Below are 21,428 nucleotides of genomic sequence, written 5' to 3' on the forward strand. Positions count from 1 at the left end.
TGTAAAATCTAGTATCAAATCTTTTGGGGAAATGTTAAGGTTGCTTTCTTTGATTGTTTCAAACCCATGTTGGTTGACGATATAGAGCGAGTGCGCTACCTGTACTGTCTGTGTGCGGAGGCCGGCCTGATGCTCGTGGCGCGGTCATTAGGAAAAGCCAGGAACTCCGCCCCGTCAGTTTTCAGACTCCTCTGCCTGCGATGTTTGTGGAGTCGTGTTTGGTTGGCGCTGAGGACAGCGACGGGCAACATCACGCGGCAGCGAGACAGATCACTGGACCGAACGTGAGGCAGGGATCCGGTTGGGTTGGTCACCGCTGGAGTGATGCCTGTGATGCAGACAATTAGAGCAGGACAGATATGCGTGTCAAGATTATCTAAAGTCTGATGATGCTTTTTATAGACATATTTTTCTCAGTTACAAAATCCCACGAGAAGATAAAAAACAACAATTAATGTATCTACGAATAAATATTGTGTGTGTAACCAAAGTTTGATAGATCTTCTTCCTCTGTTCCATAACGCAAAAGCTATTAAAAACACGGCAATGAGCCACACATTATGAATACACACACATTGTAGTATATTTGGCTCGGTCCCACACACACATCCTGCTGCCACAAATACTCACTAGAGCACCAAATGTAGATTAATCCACAGCTGAAAACAGTTCCACACACAGTCACAATGTTCTCCTGTTTGAGCTCAAAACTAGAGTGGTTGGCTCTTTTAGGACATTTCTGAGCAAAGTATTCAGAGACAGACACATTATTGGTTTCGATCTTTTTGTGGGATTTATACTTCAATATTCACCAGGGTTCAGTTTAGGCACGGGGTGTGTGGTCTCACTACGGCACACAGCAGACAGGTTAAGAGTGATGGTGTGGAAGCAGAGAAGCTCCAGTCCAGTAACATCTTCAGTGGGGTTGCGATCCCTCTGAACAGCATGACCTAAGACATCTAGTTTCTGACACACTTGGAAGCTCCCTTGCTGCCGCGCAGTGAACGTCAAAACTACATCCTGAGGAATGCAACAGAGAAAAAAAGTTCCCACATATGCTCCTCTGCTTAGATTTCGGAATAAATTAATCAATCGCCATCCTTACCTGGCATTGCCCAGGGGCAATTGTGCCAGTGGAGGGATTGGTGGTGAAATGTGCCAATTTGCGAAAGCGGAAATTGACAGGAAGTTGAGGGCAGAGGTTCTGCAGTACACACAGCAGGTCCACGCGTTGACCTGTCACACAGGTGAGGAAATCAAATTTCCGAGAGGGACTAGGCACCAGAGACACAGGCAGTCCAGAGCCTGTCACTGCCAGCTCCACACTGCTGTTACCTAAAGAAGAAAGAAAAACATCAGTCACATATTGTACTTATTTATAATTAATATCAGCTATCTTTAATCATCAGGTAATTCATCAATGAATTAAGTTACTTGACCTAACTGTCTGGCTGAAAACAGTACTCTGAGCACTTGTGATGGGTCGTATTGGACTATAATATGCAATGCGATATGAGAGTGTGTGTTTGTCTTGAGTACCATTATGCTGAGTGAAGCCATATCTGCTTCCCACCGACTCAAACAGCAGGTAAAGACAGTAGTCCTGCCGTCTGGCTGAGTGGTCACGCTTCCCCTCATCACTTGTACTGAGAAAGAATCGGGAGACCGGTGTTCAATTCCATGACGGGAAGTAAATTATTTTCTCTCCCATTCATCAACAATCATTTTACATTCACTACTTACCCACTCTCTTGTTTTGACAATTCAACACTTAAAAGGACATTTTACTGTATAGCTATTTTATTAAGGTCATTGTCACACTCTCTCACATTAAATTCACAAACATATCTTTTGGGGTTTTCAAGCACAATTTACCTTTTGCTCATGGGGCTGAAGCACACAGCCACATTGGTTTTGTCATACGGTCCAAGTTTACCCTGTTTGGGGACGCACACCAAGACCTGAGAGACGTTGTGGTGCACTGGGCTGCACCTCTCCATTCCCTCCAGCAGGGCGCCATCTGTGCTCTTCTGAAGATCTACACCCTACACAGCAATCACAGTCCAAGCCTTTGTTATTCTCAGTTCATTACAACTGCCCTCCAACCTATCTTGCTACCTTGCTTCAACCCCACAACGTCTGTAGCTACACATACTTTCCCTGAGGGCATCACTCACCGCCTCAGTCCCAGCAGCAGTATCCTGGAGAAGGCCAACCCAGTCACATGCCTGGGGTGCATTGTTTCTCAGAACCACGTTCTCCACGCGGGACGTCCCGAAATATACAGGTCCAAACCACAGACAGGACAGTGGAGCCCCCTGTGAAAGTTTTTTTTGGGGGGCAATCAAGCCAGAGTTGTAACATTTATGCACCGACAAATAGCCTAAACTGTAATGTGAACTCACTTGGTTACCTCCCATGTTACGCTACACACAACCCAACCTTACATAATGGTATACGCAGGGTGGAAGCCGACTAGCAGTTGAATAAAATCATGTTAATTCTGTACTTTGAAGAAGACTAAACCCAAAACACTCAGTTGCCATATTTCCCAGCTCAGCTGCCAGTCAGACCATAGAGACTAATCTCTGCTGGCGCGTGCCGTGCACTAGAATACTGATGTATTCTAGTGCACAGCACGCGCCATCAATACTGTATCATAGAAAGTGGAACGTTTGAATTTCTGACAGCATTGATAATCACAAAGTCTGGATTTCTAAATACCATGGTATACAGTATACCATCCAAGCTTCAGTAATATATGCATTCCACTTGGACCACTGAATTACCTGCAGGTCCAAAACCTCAAGACTCTGGTCCACCACCTCAGCCTTTATACTGAGAACTACAGCAGAGCGATTCTGGAGTTTCAACCTGGGACAAAAAGAATAGGGTTCAGGTAGAGCAACAAAACATTTTATACTTTTGTAAAATTCTAAAATATGTGACTGAGCATTAAGTGTCTGATCCCTTCAATACATGCTGTGTTGACAGTTATCTTGGACTATTGTTGTAAAGTCTTTCTTACAGAGCCTTCTCATTAATCTTCCTGGGTCTGTCTGTGCGCAGTTCCACTTTCAGCCACTGGGCAGCGCCAGCTGCTACGACTCCACTGCAGGGTGAGATTGTAACTGAGGGGTCTCCATTGTACTGCACCTGGAACACACCTTAAATGCATACACACACTAATACATGAGTATTAACATTAGTGAATTTAGTAAACAGTCCCTACTGCGGAATAAGATCCTCATTGTCTTAATATATGACGAAATCGAGGACAGATATCTTCACTTGAGATAGTTCATGGGTTAACAGAGCACACATACTTACACATATTTTATCACTGGCAAGGTATTAAGTATAAAAAAGCTCAGCGCATTTAAGATAATTTAAATACCAGTTAACATTAACAACACATGAGTTGTAACGCAGTAATAACAATCTGCCCAACGGAGGATTAACCTGTGCAGGAATAATTCACACTTTACTTCATCTGTTCTACTATAAAAGAAACACTGGTTGAGTTTAACAGAGGAGTAACATTCTCTTTTTAATAGAATGAAATGTTGTGTAAAAAGGTTTCATGATTTATTTCTCATGCAGTCCATAATGATGTATTCATAAGGGAACAGAAGTATATATATTACTGCATCACTATCAATATTATGTTTTCATAATATTAAATATTAGTGTCGCAGTCTCAGTTCAGTAGCTTCATCAGAGCATACGTATATAGTCTAGTGTTGTTTCTTGTTTTCTTGAATCTGCTGTAAGAGCCACTGACTGATATAGAACCTGTTCTAATTCAAAAGAAAGAAGAACAAAAACATATAATAATAACTTCTTTGGGCATATTTCAGCATTGTAACATATAATTGTTTATTATCTGAGTGTTCTAAAGTTTCCTCATTTGTGTGTCCCACAACTTTCTCTCAAATTTCTTGATTTGAAAGATTTCAACCACTTTAATATCCATAAATTAAGTCATTATTCTGACTAAGTCAAAAGGAGGTAACTGCAGTGTCGGGCATTTAAAAAGCTTTCTGGTGATAGGTGTCATGTACAGGAGCTACTTGAATTTGAGGAGTCATGGAGTCTTTGTTTGAGTAAATTAATATGTCATCACATGAACAATTTAGGAATCAGTATCTCCAGGCCAAGAGAGACCGGCTCAATTTACCTGGTGCTGATCCCTGATTGGTTACATGGTGATGTTTGCTGATCACCTGACTGCTCGCTGCAATGCACCCAAAGTCTAGTACTGAGTCCATTAGGAAAGAACAAGCCCTGGGGAACCTAGAGGAACATGTAGGTTATAATATAATATATAAAGTCAGAGTGTTGTGGTGATGTCTGCATGGACATTAAATGCCATAGGCAGTTTGTCTGGTACTTAATATATGTAAGTATATGCTTATAACATATGTGTAGCCTGCTCACCCCAGCAGAGGTATTGTGATGGTCTCTGCATCATCTATATGAATCACAAGGCAGTCTCTGACCTCCTCCTCTTCCTCTGGAGAAAACTCTAGCAAGCCGCTTAAAGCAAGACCAGAAGCCACCACCTTGGCTGTGCTGGATGCTGTTAACTTGAACACCTTGCACGGCAAAAGAAGTAGAAGAAGAAGAAAAGGCATCAATCACATGTTTAGAAAGAACAGTATATTTAGATTCAAATAGCAGATATTAGAGATTTAGAGATATACATGTGCATCTCCATTTAGAAAGTGTTAATACTGTATAGTCGGGAGGCAGTGAGAGAATTGAGGGACAACTTTAGAAACTTTTAAAAAGGAGGAAAAGGAGTACTATGCTGGTAAAATACCTACTAAACAAATATTTGCAACCAATTTTACAATCTAGCTAGGATATAAAATAGTAGGATGCTAGGATGATAAATACCTTGACTAATGATTAATAGATAGATAGTTGGATTGGTTGATATTATAGGATGTGGTCGTTTTGTATCAAACCAACAATGTCCATTTTTAAAGTAAACTAATTAAAGCTCGTTAGCTCAGAGCGCTAACTAGCTACCGTTAGCTTCATTTATCGCACGAGGCTTTAGCGAGCAATTAAGCTAGCGTTGACGCCAAATCCCCATTTAGCTAACATGGCGTCATTTGTATTCTTTAATTTTGTATGGCTTGTTAGTTGATACAAAACTAAATAAATAAACACCTCATACGTTCCTTTACCTTTAACGCAGGTTTTCCCATCTTTATTTTCTTCGACGTTTTCCCAACGTTCGTTACCGTGACCGTCCTCCTGTAGACCTGCCCGACTGTCACGTCGTTGAACTCGACAACCGGTGGGTCAACACGAACACAACTTTCCGCCATTATAGGACTTTCTAATTGCTACCGACTTACAGACGCCACACATGTATCGTTCTTCTCATTAACGCAACTTGAATGGCAAGTTGTTGTCCAATGTCACCTGCTGACTGACTCGCATACCGATAGTCAACTGTACTGTTGCTACCCGAACGTCAAGTGGTTTCCAGGCGACGGAGGGGCGCTCGTTTTATAACCTTGCGCAGTCCATGTGGACGGTGCTGCTTTTGACAATGCTGCCAGTAAACCTTTATATATAGAACCAAAGCGTCGTGTTTATATCGGAGGGATGTATTGTTATTACACCATAAGTGCCAATACAGTTTCCTTATTCAAAAAGTTTCCTAAAAATAATTAATTTCAGTTTCTATCTTTCCATTGGTGTGGCGTTAATCATTTGCGAAATGGATAGTTTAATAAACCTAAAATCTAATCTTTCTGGCCTTTACTCAACACATGTTTATGTTGTGATATTTGTTACTGCAAATATGATATAATAAAGAGCATCACACACATAATTAACATGATTTCCTTTCGGTTTCTAACTCAAACTACATCATAAACATAGCCAGAAATAAAACTTAAACAGAATAAAACAAACATTTGTACAACTGATATGATCAATAGTTTATACGATTTATTGCATAACAAAAACATATTTATTCATTATAAAGCATGTTACAAAAATATAACTGGATATTGTTAGTCAAACTAACATATCAAAAATAATAGTCCTTGAAAAATAACTTTAAAGTATTACCATCAATCTTTGAAAGACAGATGTCTCACTTTCATGCTTCAGAACAAAATAATGAATATGATAATCAATCCAGTTCAGTGATTTGCTAGGACATAACAGCACCAGGGCTCTCCCATATTTCATCATCATAAGTGTTAGAAGTAGATCTGATTTCATCTGTGCCCGTTGAATAGAGCCTGTGGTCAGTGGTCTCTTCAGCATTTTGGATAAAATGTCCTGTAACCGACTCCCCACTGGCTGCTGAGTCCACAGGAGGATCCTGAGAAGGTTCTGAGCGTGTACGCAAATACTGGTCCACTACAACAGCATTACTTGTTTCTAACTCCTCCTGATTATTAACTTCTGCCAGACTTCTCTGGGCACCAACCAGAGGGGTAAACCTCCCTGCCTCTCCGGCTGAGATCGCTGGTGGGACTTTATCCTTCACCCCCCTCTGGTCTTCAGGTCTGCTCTCCAGGCCAAAGAAGTCGCTACGGACAACGTAGCGCACACACTGCAGTAGGACATTCCTCTCGTGGCGGATATCTGGGGCCAGCAACTAAACAGAGTGAAAGAAAATAGAGATGCTGCATTACCTAGATCATCTACATTTAAATAATATTTTATTATCTCAATTTAAAATCCTGCGATTATATGCTTGTATAATAATACCATCTCGAGTAGAGTGGGCCGACGCGTCTGCGGTGTATCTTGGTATCCTCCTCTACCGCCCCTTCCTCCTCTGCATCCTCGTCCTCTTCCCCCTCTTCCTCTTCCGCCGTTAGGAGTGTGAAGGGCCTCTGTAACCTGTGAAGAGGTTTCCGGGCCCCTAGACGGTCCTCTGTCCTGAGGCTTTCGCGGTATTGCATTTAGGAGAGCCTGGTTTTCTTGCACAAGGTCTTTGGCTCTCTGAATAGGGATGGCTGAAACACAAGAAAAAAGAATCTTTTTTCTTTTCTTTCCTTTTACATGTATATCTCCCAATTTGTATTTTGTCTATCAATGTGTAACAGAATCAAAACAACCTATCTATGATAGTCTTTTTTGGGGTCGAATGCAATTACTTTATTCATTATCTAGAGTTCAGATGAATAGTTATGACCAAAGATGTGTCACTCTAGTTATTTATATGGAGGTCGAATAAGTGTAATTTCCCCATTTACAAACATTTCCAGACTTGGGAGTTATCGACTTGTAATCTCCATACTTTATACGATTTTCCAGACGCATAAGGATTAAATCATAGCATTAAGGAACGCCTTAATGCTATGATTTAATTAAAAACACAACACAAAGTCACCTCTCCACTTAAAAAGATTAAAAACTTATATGCCACTCTTCTTTTAGTGCGGTATGCCTATTCTTCCTGGCACATGCCAGCACTACAGGAAAGGTATAAGTACATTACATTTCATTTATTTAGCGGTTGCTTTTATTTAAGTGCATCAACTTCATCAAATATGGTGCTCAACTTTAAGTGCTTCATTCAGAGAACAGAGTTCTGCAGGAATGAGTCCTAAAAGCTTTTGCAACCCTTGCTCCCTCTTCTATGAAATAAGGTATGTTGTTAACACAAGCAACGATCTGTTCTACGACATGAAATAGTCAAAATTAATAGTAAATGCACCATTAATGATTTTTGAAGCTTTTATGTGTGGCTGTCATGTGACCATGGTGAAGGTCGTTTATACCCCAAGAGTCGCTTTTTCCTTCAGCCGATTGCCATCAAGCTTAAAAAAAAAATTAAAAAAAAATCATAAAAGTGGTGTTTGTTTGTAAAGATTATGTTGCTGTACAAAAAGTAGTCTTGAGCACGGCGGCAAACTCACCATCTGGTTCCTCATCACTTTCACTCATGGAGCCATAGTTGGCCACTAGGGAGCCCAGAGCTGAGCTCATCCGTTTGGGAGCCACAACCAGGAAACCAGGTCTGGACTCAGGGGCTGGCTCCTCTCGGTCAGAATCTTGAAGCACATGAGAAACACATGAATTACCATTACAGTTGTGCCTTCTTCCACTATATAAACCATATTAAACGAACCAAGACGTGACAATAAACGCGCACGGACATTTTTTAGGGGACAGTTTACAGTCTTGGTTGAATACCGGGATCCTGTGCATGTCAGATGAGTCACTCACCATGATCGCTGCTGGCCAGCGCTCCCAGTGGATCAAAGTCCCTGCGGGGCTGGGTGAGGGGCGGAGGTCTCTCTGCGGCACTGCTGGATGGGTCAGGGACCTGAGGGTGACGTCCACGGGACCCTCTGTTTCCCCAGCCACGGCCTCGACCCCGCCCTCTGCCTCTCATCCGCCTGCAAGTAAAATATTCGCTCTGAGTGAGTCTTGATATACTCTTGTTTCTGTTAGCAATAAAAGGAAGGAAAGAAGGAAAGAAAGAAAGAAAGAAAGAAAGAAAGAAAGATCACACGCATTTGTAGATTTACCCAAACTGAGCTGTCTCCAGAACGGCACCTGTCTCCTCCCGCACCTCCATCACTTTCTTCTTCTTGTCCATATTCTGAAGTGTTGGATAGTTTCTGGAAAGTCAAATTGTTATTACATTTTTCATTACATCTATGTACAAACACAACATAGAAAATGTTGATCGTCTCATGATAGAATGCCATTAATAGTTCAAAGATAAATTAGAATACTGACTTGCGCCTCTCCTCTCTCCATTTCGTAATCTCGTCCGGTGTGTCCAGCTTGATCCTCTTCGCGCCCGGTGCATGGTTCTGCAGTCGGGACATTAAAAAGACTGATATTAACTAAAAGGGAAAAGAGTTTTCAGACACACAGCGAGTTGTTTCACTTACGTTTTTCCAGTGGATGCTGACTAGTTTTTCATGAGCCATGAAGGTGCAGTCGGGCACAGAACACTACAAAAGAGATTTGACTTCCATAAATGAAAAAAATAACAATAAGCAATCTAGACTTTTATTCTAGACTTTAAAGGAAATATTAAATTACCGTGACATGTTGAGAAACATGCTCATCGTACTTCTCCTGGTGTTTGAAGCCGCGGTCACATGTGTCGCAGAAATGGGAATACTCTGGTTCTTTCTTGTTTTTCTGCTGTGGATTACAGACAGATCAGCTGTGGCTGTAGAGCGTACTGCTGTTGTTTCATAAACAATGATGAAAGTGGTAGTGTTTCAACAGATAAGTACCTTTTTCCCTTGATTGTTGGGGGCTCCATAACTCTGTCTCCCACCGCGTTGCCATTCACGACCAAAGTTTTGACCTGAAGACGGCATAGCACAAACAAACACACATCATCAGGTTGACTGTGGCTCAGTGGTGAGCAGGGTCGTCCTTCAATCAGAGGATCGGCGGTTCGATCCCCGGCTCCGCTAACCCATGTTGATGTGTCCTTGAGCAAGACACTTAACCCTAAAATGCTCCTGTAGCTGCGCCTACGGTGTATGAATGGATGATTATCCTGATGTGGCACCCTGCATGGTAGCTGGGTGAATGATGTCATGTAGTGTTAAAGCACTTTGAGTGGTCGGAAAAGCGCTACACAAGTACGGGTCCATTTACCATATCTCTTCATTCTTAATAATAATGTGACAATATTTTCTTTGGGACTATTAAAAAGGAGCACTTTGCCAATTTTACAATTCAAGCTTGGTTCACCCGTCAATGATAAACTGTGTCTTCTGAAGGCAGCTTGTCAAGTGAGAAACAACCTTGATGATGTCATTGGGGTAATTTCAGTTTAGGCTGAGAATACTGCACGTTTTTGACACCAATACTAATACTTTCCCCCACAGTGTTTTAAAAGATTGGATGTCTAAAAAAAAAAAAAAACATTACTAATATGGTCATGATGGCAGATGCATTAACTCCTCATAGTCAAATTACTTCAGGAACCCATGCAGCCTGTATGAGTAACAGAGACATCAATCAAACTACAGTATGATATCCCTGACACTAAGGATGGTTGTGATTTTGAAAATCCAAGTAAAATTTGGTAAAATGTGATATTTTTTAGCTGTTTTCTATATGATTATGACAATACTTAATGATTATTTTCGTAATCTATATGTATAGACTACTCACCGTGTGGACGTCTCTGTCCATAGCTCCCACGGCCTGAGGGGAAACCACACTCCGCCTGGCCGCCGTGGAGCCGTCCCGCCTGGCCCCTCTGGTCTCGGCCGGGCTCGGACGTCTCTCCCCAGATCCACATGCTGGGCTGGAAGCCGCTCGCGTGCGGCTGCTGGAAATTTTGGAAGGAATTTGGAGGCGGACAGCCGAAGTCCGGCGCAGGATAGTGTCCATGTTCATTCATACTTCGCACCCGAGTTCTTTCTTCGCGTCGACAGTGAAAGTGTATTTGAAGTAAATGTTGGTTTCTCGCCACGCAGCTCTCACATGTGCATGTTTTGCCTCGAGTTTACGCACACGTTCGTCACTTCCGGGAGAGCAGGAAGTGCAACAAACATATCACATATCACAAGCTAAATAAAGTTTTTTTTTAAAGCTGGATATGCCACGCTCCACTGCAATGATGTTTGTGTTTTATGTTTTACTAAAAAAGTATTATTTCCTCATGCAAAAATGTCTCGCGAGAATTGACACGAACGTCATATTTTCGGTTGCCAGGTTGTGGAGAAAACTCGTGTGGAATTTATTTTACATTATTTTACATAATTGTACATAAAGTAGCCGCACGCCCGATATGTTTTGAAAAATGCCTCCAGTTATTGTCATAAATTAGGTTGTACCTCGTTTTACAGTAGCCAACTCACTGCGTTAACTATTCAATGAAACATGAATATCTGTAGTGTTGAATTGCTAATGACGTATAAAGTTGATATTTTTCATATAGATGAAAATCAATGTTCCATACAGGGTAGTTTTTTAAATCAAACATAACATCACAAATAATTTCTGATATCGGGGAATATCGAGGCAGCGGACCTGGCAACCCAGTAGTTTCCTGGTGCTCGCCTCTCGCCGCGTGCGCCTCACACAGAGTGAGAGCAGCAGCGTGGAGAGTGGAAAAGCCAGAAGGCTCGCGACTTAGAGATCGCACACTTTCTGCTGAAGGAACTGAGCTGCCGGCAACATGCTCGTGTTGTTCGAGACCGCCGCTGGATATGCGATATTCAAGGTGTGTATCCGTCCTCTGTGTCGTGTCACAGAAACAATAATTCATTTTGTACTCATTAGCTGCACGCGTTAGCTTAGGTTAGCCTCGTGGCTAGCTGCCCACGTGCACGTCGCTTCATTCGTATGTAACGTTAGCGATAGCGACTATAATTAAATAATAATGTTTTTTTACTTGTGTTCAGGCACGTGCACGGGCTAATTTAGCGTTTTGTATGTAACGAGACGAATGCTTTGCTAACGTTTGAGCTAATGCAGCATGATAGAGTAGAGGCCCTGTAACCACGTGTGCATGTTGAGGCCAAGTTAACTTACGGGAAGGGACTCCTCTCAAAGCACAACGGTCACATCCATCTTGCAACTTTAGTGAAACCCGTGATATGATCAATACCACCATTTGAGGAGAATGTAACTTTATAGCCATACATTTAGACATTTCCATACTAGTGTTACCCCGCCAGTTTTTTTTAATGCATGGCAACTAACAGAGTTTCTGTTATATTTCAGGTCCTTGATGAATCCAAGCTGCAGCAAGTGGACAGCCTGTATAAGGAGTTTGAAACTCCTGAAAAGGCAAACAAAATGTAAGTAAAGAAGTTCCCATGAAATCACCCGGATGTCCTCATGTGATACTGTAGCTCATATAAAACATGTTTGGACACTTTCTTCTTTCTGCCCCTGCTAGTGTGAAGCTGAAGCACTTTGAAAAGTTTCAGGACACCACAGAGGCCTTGGCAGGTAACGAGAATTGTCTTTGCGTTTATGTGCATGAGATATTCCTCTGAGACCACGTAATTTAATGGCAGCACTTAGTCTAGATGGCGAAGATGAAACATTTAACCTTACAAAACGGAGCAATTGTTTCTCTAATTGGGCAAAGTTGCATGCCCAAACTAAAAAAGGAGTATATCGGCAACCACAATGTCTATTTTAATAATATTTGTATGAAAATAAACACTTGTAAGATATTGTTCAGATGTGTTATTACCACTGTATATGTTGCTGTTTAAGAGTAAAGCTGGCAAACGGTACAAATTCTAGAATTTGGAATCCTAGGGTCCCCTTATTAGGGCCCATGTGGTTTTAAAGAAGGATTGGATCAGATGTTAACTATAATTCTGTGAGCCTATTTGACTGTTTTGTGGTTTCATGCACTTGTTTGTGTATTCAACATGGTGTTCCCAACCTCTGCCACATAGCTGCCACTGCCCTTACCGAGGGAAAAATTGGCAAGAGTTTGAAGAAACTGCTAAAGAAGGTTGTGGCCACAGAGGCTCACAAGCAGCTGGCTGTCAGCGATGCAAAACTCGGCGGGGTCATCAAAGTAAGTGACTCGATTGCTACGCATGTCAGCCCACGCGTTAAATTCAAGAGTTCTGGCTCCTAACCGGCTCTGGTTTTCAGGAAAAGCTGGAACTGAGCTGTGTCCACAACTCTGCCGTAGCAGAGCTGATGAGGTGCATCAGGAGTCAGATGGAGAGCCTCATCACTGGCCTTCCCCCCAAGGAGATCAGCGCCATGTCTCTCGGATTAGCTCACAGGTACGTAACGCGCAGACCCGTCGACTCATAAACGTGGTGCTGCTTATGATTACCCTTGCTGTCTGAAACCTCCCATGTGGATTATACTCAGCATTCGTCACTACCACTGAGGCAGAAATCTCCGTAAACGCAGGAATACGAAATGCTGTGTGAAATAACTCATTAATAACTCATCTTTTCTGTGTTCTCCAGTTTATCCCGCTACAAGCTGAAGTTCAGTCCAGACAAAGTGGACACTATGATTGTGCAGGCCATCTGTAAGTAACAATATAGAACTAATTACCCCTTTGCATTCTCACATTTTCTTTTGCTTATTTTCGCAATTAATAGACTGAAGAAAAAAAACAGAAGTACGGTCACAAGCAGCTTTAGTGATAGTCGGATTGTATTTGCGCCATTGCCTCTTCAGGTCTTTTGGATGACCTGGATAAGGAGCTCAACAACTACGTGATGCGCTGCAGAGAGTGGTACGGCTGGCACTTTCCTGAGCTGGGAAAGGTAGTCACTGACAACATGGTCTACTGCAAAGCTGTCCGCAAAATAGGTAAAAATAATATTTGCATTTGCACGTAACTATTTAAAGAGGTATGTCGGTGATTTTAGTTTTGCACTACTGCAAAGTTAGAAGGCTTTCAAGAGATTATAATTGTTCTGTTTGGTGCACCAGAGGCTCGAGTGCAAACAGCAGAAATGCTGGAGTGTGTAACAGTTTAGTTCAGCGGTACTCCTCAGGAGCTCATTTCCACAATGGTTACTAGATCAGCTGTAAGACGCATAACCAACAATTCCTGAGTAACCAAATGTGTCTCCTAGGCGACCGCACAAACGTGGCCGGCTCCGATCTGTCTGACATCCTCCCCGAGGAAATCGAGGCTGAGGTCAAACTAGCCGCCGAGATCTCCATGGGAACAGAAGTGTCAGAGCAGGACATCGGCAACATCAGGCACCTGTGTGATCAGGTTTGTCTCTTTCTTACCGGTCAACATCGGAGAGCTCAAGTGACTGTTGTGATGATGACGACATGTCGTCTTTACCCTGAAACAACATGTGGGTTTTCAGTCACTACCTCATCTGAACGTCGCAGGTTACGGCACTGCTTTGACCCCGTTACCTACTGCCAGCTGTAATACAAGTCTTATCTTGTTTTTTCTGTAGGTGATTGACATCACAGAGTACCGGACTCAGTTGTACGAGTACCTGAAGAACCGAATGACGGCCATCGCCCCCAACCTGACCGTGATGGTGGGCGAGCTGGTCGGAGCCCGTCTCATCTCGCATGCAGGTGAGTCGTAGAGAGGTGACGTCGTGAAAACCAGCCAAGCGGTGATGATGACGACATGATGTCGATTTCCTGATAAAGACTGATGGTTTTAAGTCACTACCTCATCTGAGCTTGTGTCTTTGGGCCCAAGGAGCAGGTACCGGGGAGAGCAACGTGCTAACCTGTCTTTCCTGTTGCTGCAAGGTTCCCTTCTGAATCTGGCCAAGCATCCAGCCTCCACGGTACAGATCCTCGGAGCAGAGAAAGCTCTGTTCAGGGCCCTGAAGACTCGCAAAGACACACCCAAGTACGGTCTTATCTACCATGCCTCCCTCGTGGGCCAGACCAGTGCCAAGAATAAGGGCAAGGTAAGAGCAGAAGGAAGTGTGGCTGGACTATGTGATGACCGTCAGTCCGGTAGTTAGACATAAACATGACCGCTGTTTTTTGTTGTATCTTTCCAGATTTCCAGAATGCTGGCAGCTAAAGCAGCCCTGGCTATTCGCTACGACGCTCTGGGAGAGGACACCAATGCCGAAATGGGAGTGGAGAACCGAGCCAAACTGGAGGTCAGGCTGCGCCACCTGGAGGAGAAAGGAGTAAGTACAACTGCAAGAGAAAGATTTTTTTTTTGTCAAATTTATCGCTCAAATGTACAAAGCCGGTCAGAGTTAAACGTTTTGTCTTGAGATCTTACATAAGTTGCTAAAAGATACACAAATTAGACTTATTTGCTTATGTGCACAATATCAAATTATTTCATCACAATGTGACTATTAAAAGATGATAAATTGTCAAATAAAAGCCCTAAGTGCTGGTTAATTTGGTTTCTGTATCTGCTCTGGGCTTTCTCCATGCTGGTCATCTTATCTTGTCTCTATTTATTTTTCTTCTCAGATCCGAAGAATCAGTGGAACGGGCAAAGCAATGGCAATGGCAGACAAATACCAGCACAAGAGGTTAATACTCCTGAACAGCCCTTTCTCAACAATTATATATTCCCACATATAAATATGAAAGATGTTGACCCTCTCGTTTCTCCACAGTGAAGTGAGAGTTTACGATCCATCCGGCGATTCTACTATTCCCTCTACCTCAAAGAAGAGGAAGTTTGAGGAGGTAGAAGAGGCTGAGGAGCCTGCAACACCGATTGTCAAATCCAAAAAGGCCAAAAAGCAAGCAGTGAAAGAAGGTGGGTAGAATGGAAACAAATGCCACCTTGTGGTGAAGTGCCCACAATGAAGATTATGATGCTCAATATCCTTTTTTCTGCATGTTCTGTAGAAGAAGAAGCACCAGAGGAGACTCCTAAGAAAAAGAAGAAGAAAAAGAAGGACAAGGAGGAGGAACCCGAAGAAGCAAAAGAGGAAGAGGTCGCAGTTACAGAGGTATAGGGATCTGATCTAAAGACTTTTCATACGAGAGTACCACGGTTTGTTTTTGTGCTCATTTCTGTTCTCTCTCTCTCTCTCTCCAGTCAACAAAGAAGAAGAAGAAGAAAAAGAAGACCAAGGAGGGAGATGAGTGAAATAGTGGAGAGTGTATATATTTTCTGTTTTAGTTTTTACGTCATTTTAGTTTTGTGTCATACATTTATATCTAATAAGGGCAAAGCTGTATTGAGTGCCTGTTTCTGAACATCAGGAGAAAAAAGTGCACATTAAAGAACATTCAACCTACGATCTCCTTTGACTGAATATGGTGTGATTTAAAACTATTGGATTTCCAGTTATTCCAGTGAAAATGTAAATATTTATATATATATTTTCCCCCAATGCTCTAGCCTAGTTTGGCTGTTTTTTTGTTTGTTTTTAATTGTAAACCGATCTACATCAGACGCATATTAAATTCATCAGCATTCCCCCATTCTACTGTGACAAAGCCTTTTATTGTCCAAGACTGAAGTCTGCCTGGTGAAATAAACACTTTTGTTATGGTTGGGTTGTATACACTACAGAGGTATCGATATACACAGAAATTACTTCAATGCAAGACTGACTACAGTGGGTGGTCATTTTAGTTCCTATCCTCCTTTTCCATCGCATGTAGTTGCTTTACTTGGAGCAAGACTTAAGACAAAAAACTAGAATGTAAGGAGAGTTTTTAATTAACAAATAGAAACACATCTACATACTCCTAAATGGTCAATGTTAAGTGGAACATTTATACCACTTAGTGATAAATATAACATGTACTTTATTGTTTGAAAATAAATAGTTATCTGTCCCGTGAGGCCAGGATTTTATTGACAAAATGTATATATCAGGTAAACATTTGCTGCACATATAAAATATAAGCTTAATGGCCACTTACATTACAAAAAGAAAAACGGGAGTATTTTATATAACTAACTATAAACCTGAACCCTAACTAGGAAGAAAAAAAGAAAATATCATTTATAAATTCCCTTGGGGAAATTGGTCTGCATTTAACCCATCCTTGGTAATTAAGGAGCAGTGTGCTGCTGTGAAGGCTCTGGCTCCCATCTTTCATTTTAAGACTAGGAACCACAAGTAACCCTGCATTCAGTGAGCACAGCTAATATGGTACTATAAGCTCTCTAGTGGGGTAATATGGTACCATAAGATCTCTAGTGGGGTAATATGCTACTATACGCTCTCTAGTGGGGTAATATGCTACTATACGCTCTCTAGTGGGGTAATATGCTACTATACGCTCTCTAGTGGGGTAATATGCTACTATACGCTCTCTAGTGGGGTAATATGTTACTATAAGCTCTCTAGTGGGGTAATATGCGACTATAAGCTCTCTAGTTGTGTAATATGTTACTATAAGCTCTCTAGTTGGGTAATATGCTACTATAAGCTCTCTAGTGGGGTAATATGTTACTATAAGCTCTTTAGTGGGGCAATATGGTACTATATGCTCTAGTGGGGTAATATGTTACTATAAGCTCTAGTGGGGTAATATGTTACTATAAGCTCTAGTGGGGTAATATGTTACTATAAGCTCTTTAGTGGGGCAATATGGTACTATATGCTCTAGTGGGGTAACATGTTACTATAAGCTCTAGTGGGGTAATATGCTACTATAAGCTCTCTAGTGGTGTAATATGGTACTATAAGCTCTCTAGTGGGGTAATATGGTACTATAAGCTCTCTAGTGGGGTAATATGCTACTATAAGCTCTCTAGTGGGGTAATATGGTACTATAAGCTCTCTAGTGGGGTAATATGCTACTATAAGCTCTCTAGTGGGGTAATATGGGACTATAAGCTCTCTAGTGCGGTCCAAGGCAGTCCTTGAGATTTGTTTTATCTGGGAGGGTAAAGCACAAGTCTTGATCAAAGATAACTCCGATATTATTTACGGTCGTGCTAGATGCCAGGGCAATGCCATCTAGAGCAACTATATCATTAGATAATAGATTTGTTCCGTGTTCTAGACCTCGTAAAATTCAGTTTTCTCTAAGTTTTACATCAGAAAGTTCATCCAGGTTTGTATGTCTTTAAGACATGTTTGAAGTTTAGCGAACTAGTGGGTTTTGTCTGGCTTGATCGATAGATATAATTAGTGTACCATATGCAGTGTTTTCTGATAATGATGGAAGCTTATCAAAGTCAGCTTTATTTGTCCTCATGTGCAAACATGCAGAAGATTTGAAAAACTGTTTCTTTCCTGTTCAACATAAAGTGAATACAGATAAATAAAGTGCAAAATAGATTAAAAGAACTAATAATTTAAAATAAATAGGCTAGTCCTAAATTGTGAAAAGAGCAGAAAGGAGAGAGTTATATGGGAATATTGCACATTTTGAGAGGTGGAAGAAAGTTATGTGGGGATATTATATTGCATAGTTAGAATATTGCAACTTTATCAGAAGGTATATGACACATGATCTCACAGATAATAATATATCACATATTGCACATGATAAGTGAGGTAATGTTGGGTTATTGTTACACATATTTCAATAGTTTAGTTTTACCATCAGTCTGACTGTGGCAGGGAAGAAGCTGTAAAAGAAACGTGTTCTGTGAGTGATGATGCTGTCCGCTCTGCTGTGTCTCAGGTTGTACTGCAGTGTGTCTGAGCAGAGAGTGAGCTGGTGGAGTGAGTTTCTGATGATTCCTTCTGCTCAATCATGGTCACTTTGCGGGTGAGGCGGGTGTTATATATGTCCTGCAGGGAGGGGAGTGAGGCACCAATGATCCGTCCAGCTGCATTCACTATGCGCTGCAGGGCTTTCCTGTTATAGTCCGAGCAGCTTCCGCCCCACACAGTACTGCAGTTGGTCAGGATGCTCTCAATGGTGCCTCGTTCAAATGTGCACATGATGGGTGGGGTTCTTGCTTTCTTGAGTTTGCGGAGGAAGTAGAGGCACCTCTGGGCTTCCTTTGCCAGTGATGTTGTGTTGGCTGTCCACGAGAGGTCCTCACTGATGTCCAGCCCCAGGAATTTGATGCTGCTCACTCTCTATCTCAGCACCGTTGATGATCAGTGATGGGTGTTGAGTGTGGCCTCTCCGGAAGTCAACAACAACCTCCTTGGTCTTGCTGTTGTTTAGAAGGAGGTTGTTGTCTCCGCACCACGTGGTCAGAAGGCTGACCTCCTTTTTTTTCTTTTTTGAACTCACTTTTTATTTAGTTTTCAACATTACAACAACATATATTTTCAGACAGTCACATTCTTTGTCAATTGTTCAGTTGTATGTCTTGGTACACATGATATTCAGGTACAGTGTACAACACACAGAAACAACAACAGACATCAAATGATGCTTACTCCAAGACAAAAGAGGGGAAATAAGGATAATAATACTGAATAGATTGCATAAATAAATAAGTACAAATAATAATTTAAATAAAATAAATAATTTAAATAGGATGAAGAACCAATAATTGTTCACTCCCTAGTGTAGTATTGCATGTGCTATATATACTTTCCAGAGAGCTGACCTCCTTTCTATAGTGGGTCTCATCATCCTTGGTGATGAGACAGACCAGAGTTGTGTCGTCTGCAAACATGACCATGTGATTGGTGCTGTAGGTGGTTTTGCAGTTGTGAGTCAGCAAGGTGAAGAGCAGTGGACTGAGCACACAGCCCTGAGGGACCCCTGTACTCAGTGTGATGCTGCTCGAGCTGTTGTTGCCGACACGTACTGCTTGTGGCCTCTCACTGAGGAAGTCCAGCAGCCAGTTACACATCGAGGTGTTGAACCCCAGCTGGTCAAGTTTGCAAATGAGTTGTTGTGGGATTATGGTTTTGAATGCTGAACTAAAGTCTATGAACAGCATTCTCACATATAAGTCTTTTTTGTCCAGGTCGGTGAGGGCTGGGTGGAGAGCAGAGCAGATTGCGCCCTCCGTAGAATGTATTTGATGTGTGACATGACTAGCCGTTCAAAGCACTTCACGATTATCGGGGTCAGTGCCACTGGACGATAGTCATTAAAGCAGGACGGAGTGGATTTATTTGGCAGAGGTATGATGGTGGTGGCCTTGAAGCATGATGGAAGAACAGAGAAGAATTAAAGACATCCTTAAGCTCCTCTGCGCAGTCCTTCAACACACGACCAGGGATGTTGTCTGGACCTGTTGCCTTGCAGGTGTTGATAGTGGAGAGAGTCCTCTTCACGCTGAATGTTTGCACAAACGAGGAATTTAGTTAGGCGGAAGGTGCATACATTAGACATTAGACATTAGACGAGACAAACAACAATCAACGACAGCAACAGTGCAATGATGTCTAAATCAGATACGGATAAAGTGCTCAGAAAACAGATAACATTAATGTAAGTGTATGTTAAAGTGACGTGTGTGTTTAAGTTAAAGTTAAAGTTAAGTGTATGTGGCATGAGTGTTTAAATATGAATTATGCAGTGGAGTGACCGGTAGGAGGAGAGAAAGGAATAAAAATAAAAATAAAAATAAATGGTCCGAAAGAATGGTCCGAGAATAGTCCTGTAGTCAGTCAGTGGGGAACCCGGGCTCTATTGATGAGCCCGACTGCCGACGGGAAGAAACTGTTAGTGTGGCGTGAGGTCTTAGTCCTGATGGACCTCAACCTCCTGCCAGAGGGGAAAGACACAAACAGGTTGTGTCCAGGGTGAGAGGGGTCAGCTGCGATCTTTCTTGCCCGCTTCAGTGTCCTGGAAGTGGACAGGACCTGGAGGGATGGCAAATTGCAGCCAATCACCCTCTCTCGCAGAGCGGATGATGCGCTGCAGCCTGGCCTTGTCCTTGGCAGTGGCTGCAGCATGCCAGACAGTGATGGAGGAGCAGAGGATGGACTCAACGATGGCAGTGTAGAATTGCACCATCATTTTCTTTGGCAGGTTGAATTTCCTCAGCTGCCTCAGGAAGAACATCCTCTGCTGGGCCTTCTTTGTGATGGAGCTGATGTTCAGCTCCCACTTGAGGTCCTGGGAAATGATGGAGCCCAGGAAGCGGAAGGACTCCACAGCGTCGACGGGGAAGTCACACAGGATGAGAGGGGCAGGTGGGGCTGCAGGTCTGTGACACGGGTTTATTGTCCGTGATGGTCTGAATGCCCTGCCACAGGTTCTGTGTATCTCTGCTGTCTTTAAAGTGACAAGTTATCTTGTTTGTGTATTCCTGTTTTGCTTTCCTGATGCCGTGGGACAGGTTGGCTCTCGCTCTTCTCAGGCCAGTTCCATCCCCGGCTCTGAAGGCCTCGTTCCTGGCGCTCAGCAGCCGATGGACTTCTCCTGTCAGCCACGGCTTCTGGTTAGCCCGAGTGGTGATGGGTTACATCATTAATGCACTTACTAATGTAAGAAGTACCAGTGTCTGTGTACTCCTCAATGTCTGTGTGGTTATTGTATGTGGCTGCCTGCTTAAACATTCCCCAGTCTGTTGAGTCAAAGCAGTCTTGGAGAGCGGAGGAGGCCCCGTCTGGCCATACCTGGACCTGCTTCAGAGCCGGTCTGGAGACTTTCACTCTGGGTCTGTATGGGTATGAGTGGCATTAGCATGACGGTGATGTGGTCAGAGAGTCCTATGTGGGGTAGCGGTGAGGCCTTGTTCGCTCCTCTGTGAGTAGTGTAGACCAGATCCAAGTGTCCATGTTGTCCCCTCTTGTTGGGAAATCAACATGCTGATGTAGTTTTAGGAAAGACAGTCTTAAGGTTAGCAGGATTGAAATCTCCAGTGAGGATGGTGAAGCCGTCTGGGTGAAGTCGTCTGTTGTTCACTGATGGCCTGATACAGTTCACATAGTGCCGCATTTCTGTCACTGTTGTTGGGGGTGGGAGGTATAAAAACAGCGACAAGCAGAATCGCTGTAAATTTCCTTGGCAGATAAAAAAGGACGGCACCGTATATAAGGTGAATAGGATTGGTCCAAGCACAGAATCTTGTGGAACTCCTTGACTAACGTTGGTGTGCATGCAGGATTCATTGTTTAATGAATCCTTTATCAATCCCACAGTGGGGAAATTGGTCTCTGCAT

General features: G+C 42.6%; 3 protein-coding genes across 3 annotated transcripts in view; 1 reads left to right on the plus strand and 2 right to left on the minus strand.

Annotated features, from left to right (window-relative positions):
- LOC306752994 (cilia- and flagella-associated protein 47-like) overlaps nucleotides 1-5,342 on the minus strand; it is a gene marked incomplete at both ends in the record, with an annotated part of 68,840 nt that extends 63,498 nt beyond the window's left edge. The window contains 11 exon segments of the mRNA XM_079236826.1: nucleotides 100-328; nucleotides 813-1,020; nucleotides 1,106-1,335; nucleotides 1,540-1,646; nucleotides 1,876-2,045; nucleotides 2,178-2,318; nucleotides 2,790-2,874; nucleotides 3,029-3,167; nucleotides 4,181-4,296; nucleotides 4,441-4,598; nucleotides 5,199-5,342. Of these exon segments, the coding sequence (XP_079092952.1) occupies nucleotides 100-328; nucleotides 813-1,020; nucleotides 1,106-1,335; nucleotides 1,540-1,646; nucleotides 1,876-2,045; nucleotides 2,178-2,318; nucleotides 2,790-2,874; nucleotides 3,029-3,167; nucleotides 4,181-4,296; nucleotides 4,441-4,598; nucleotides 5,199-5,342 (1,727 nt within the window).
- An 836-nt stretch (nucleotides 5,343-6,178) lies between these two features.
- Nucleotides 6,179-10,372, minus strand: nufip1 (nuclear FMR1 interacting protein 1; the record flags this gene model as incomplete). Its single annotated transcript, XM_079236827.1, has 10 exons — nucleotides 6,179-6,634; nucleotides 6,748-6,998; nucleotides 7,905-8,039; nucleotides 8,215-8,387; nucleotides 8,520-8,612; nucleotides 8,734-8,810; nucleotides 8,892-8,954; nucleotides 9,046-9,150; nucleotides 9,246-9,319; nucleotides 10,141-10,372. The coding sequence occupies 10 exons, from the start codon at nucleotides 10,370-10,372 to the stop codon at nucleotides 6,182-6,184; spliced, it is 1,656 nt and encodes a 551-aa protein (XP_079092953.1). The 3' UTR covers nucleotides 6,179-6,181.
- Nucleotides 10,373-11,064: 692 nt separating this feature from the next.
- Nucleotides 11,065-15,677, plus strand: nop58 (NOP58 ribonucleoprotein homolog (yeast)). The gene is made up of 15 exons (XM_079236583.1): nucleotides 11,065-11,197; nucleotides 11,701-11,777; nucleotides 11,879-11,931; nucleotides 12,393-12,517; nucleotides 12,598-12,734; nucleotides 12,927-12,991; nucleotides 13,144-13,278; nucleotides 13,548-13,693; nucleotides 13,890-14,016; nucleotides 14,200-14,363; nucleotides 14,460-14,594; nucleotides 14,893-14,954; nucleotides 15,042-15,187; nucleotides 15,280-15,383; nucleotides 15,473-15,677. Exons 1-15 carry the CDS (start codon nucleotides 11,153-11,155, stop codon nucleotides 15,521-15,523), a joined length of 1,572 nt encoding a protein of 523 aa, XP_079092709.1. The 5' UTR covers nucleotides 11,065-11,152; the 3' UTR covers nucleotides 15,524-15,677.
- Nucleotides 15,678-21,428: the final 5,751 nt, after the last annotated feature.

The sequence above is a fragment of the Taurulus bubalis genome (genome assembly GCF_910589615.1).
Source record: "Taurulus bubalis genome assembly, chromosome: 21".
Classification (NCBI taxonomy): Eukaryota; Metazoa; Chordata; class Actinopteri; order Perciformes; family Cottidae; genus Taurulus; species Taurulus bubalis.

What these genes read in the sequence shown, in the direction of transcription:
- nop58 (XM_079236583.1), top strand. Translation starts at nt 11,153, where the DNA reads ATGCTCGTGTTGTTCGAGACCGCCGCTGGATATGCGATATTCAAG. An exon ending in CCGTCTCATCTCGCATGCAG is followed by an intron (nt 14,017 to 14,199) that starts GTGAGTCGTAGA and finishes TGTTGCTGCAAG; the next exon opens with GTTCCCTTCTGAATCTGGCC. An exon ending in GACAAATACCAGCACAAGAG is followed by an intron (nt 14,955 to 15,041) that starts GTTAATACTCCT and finishes GTTTCTCCACAG; the next exon opens with TGAAGTGAGAGTTTACGATC.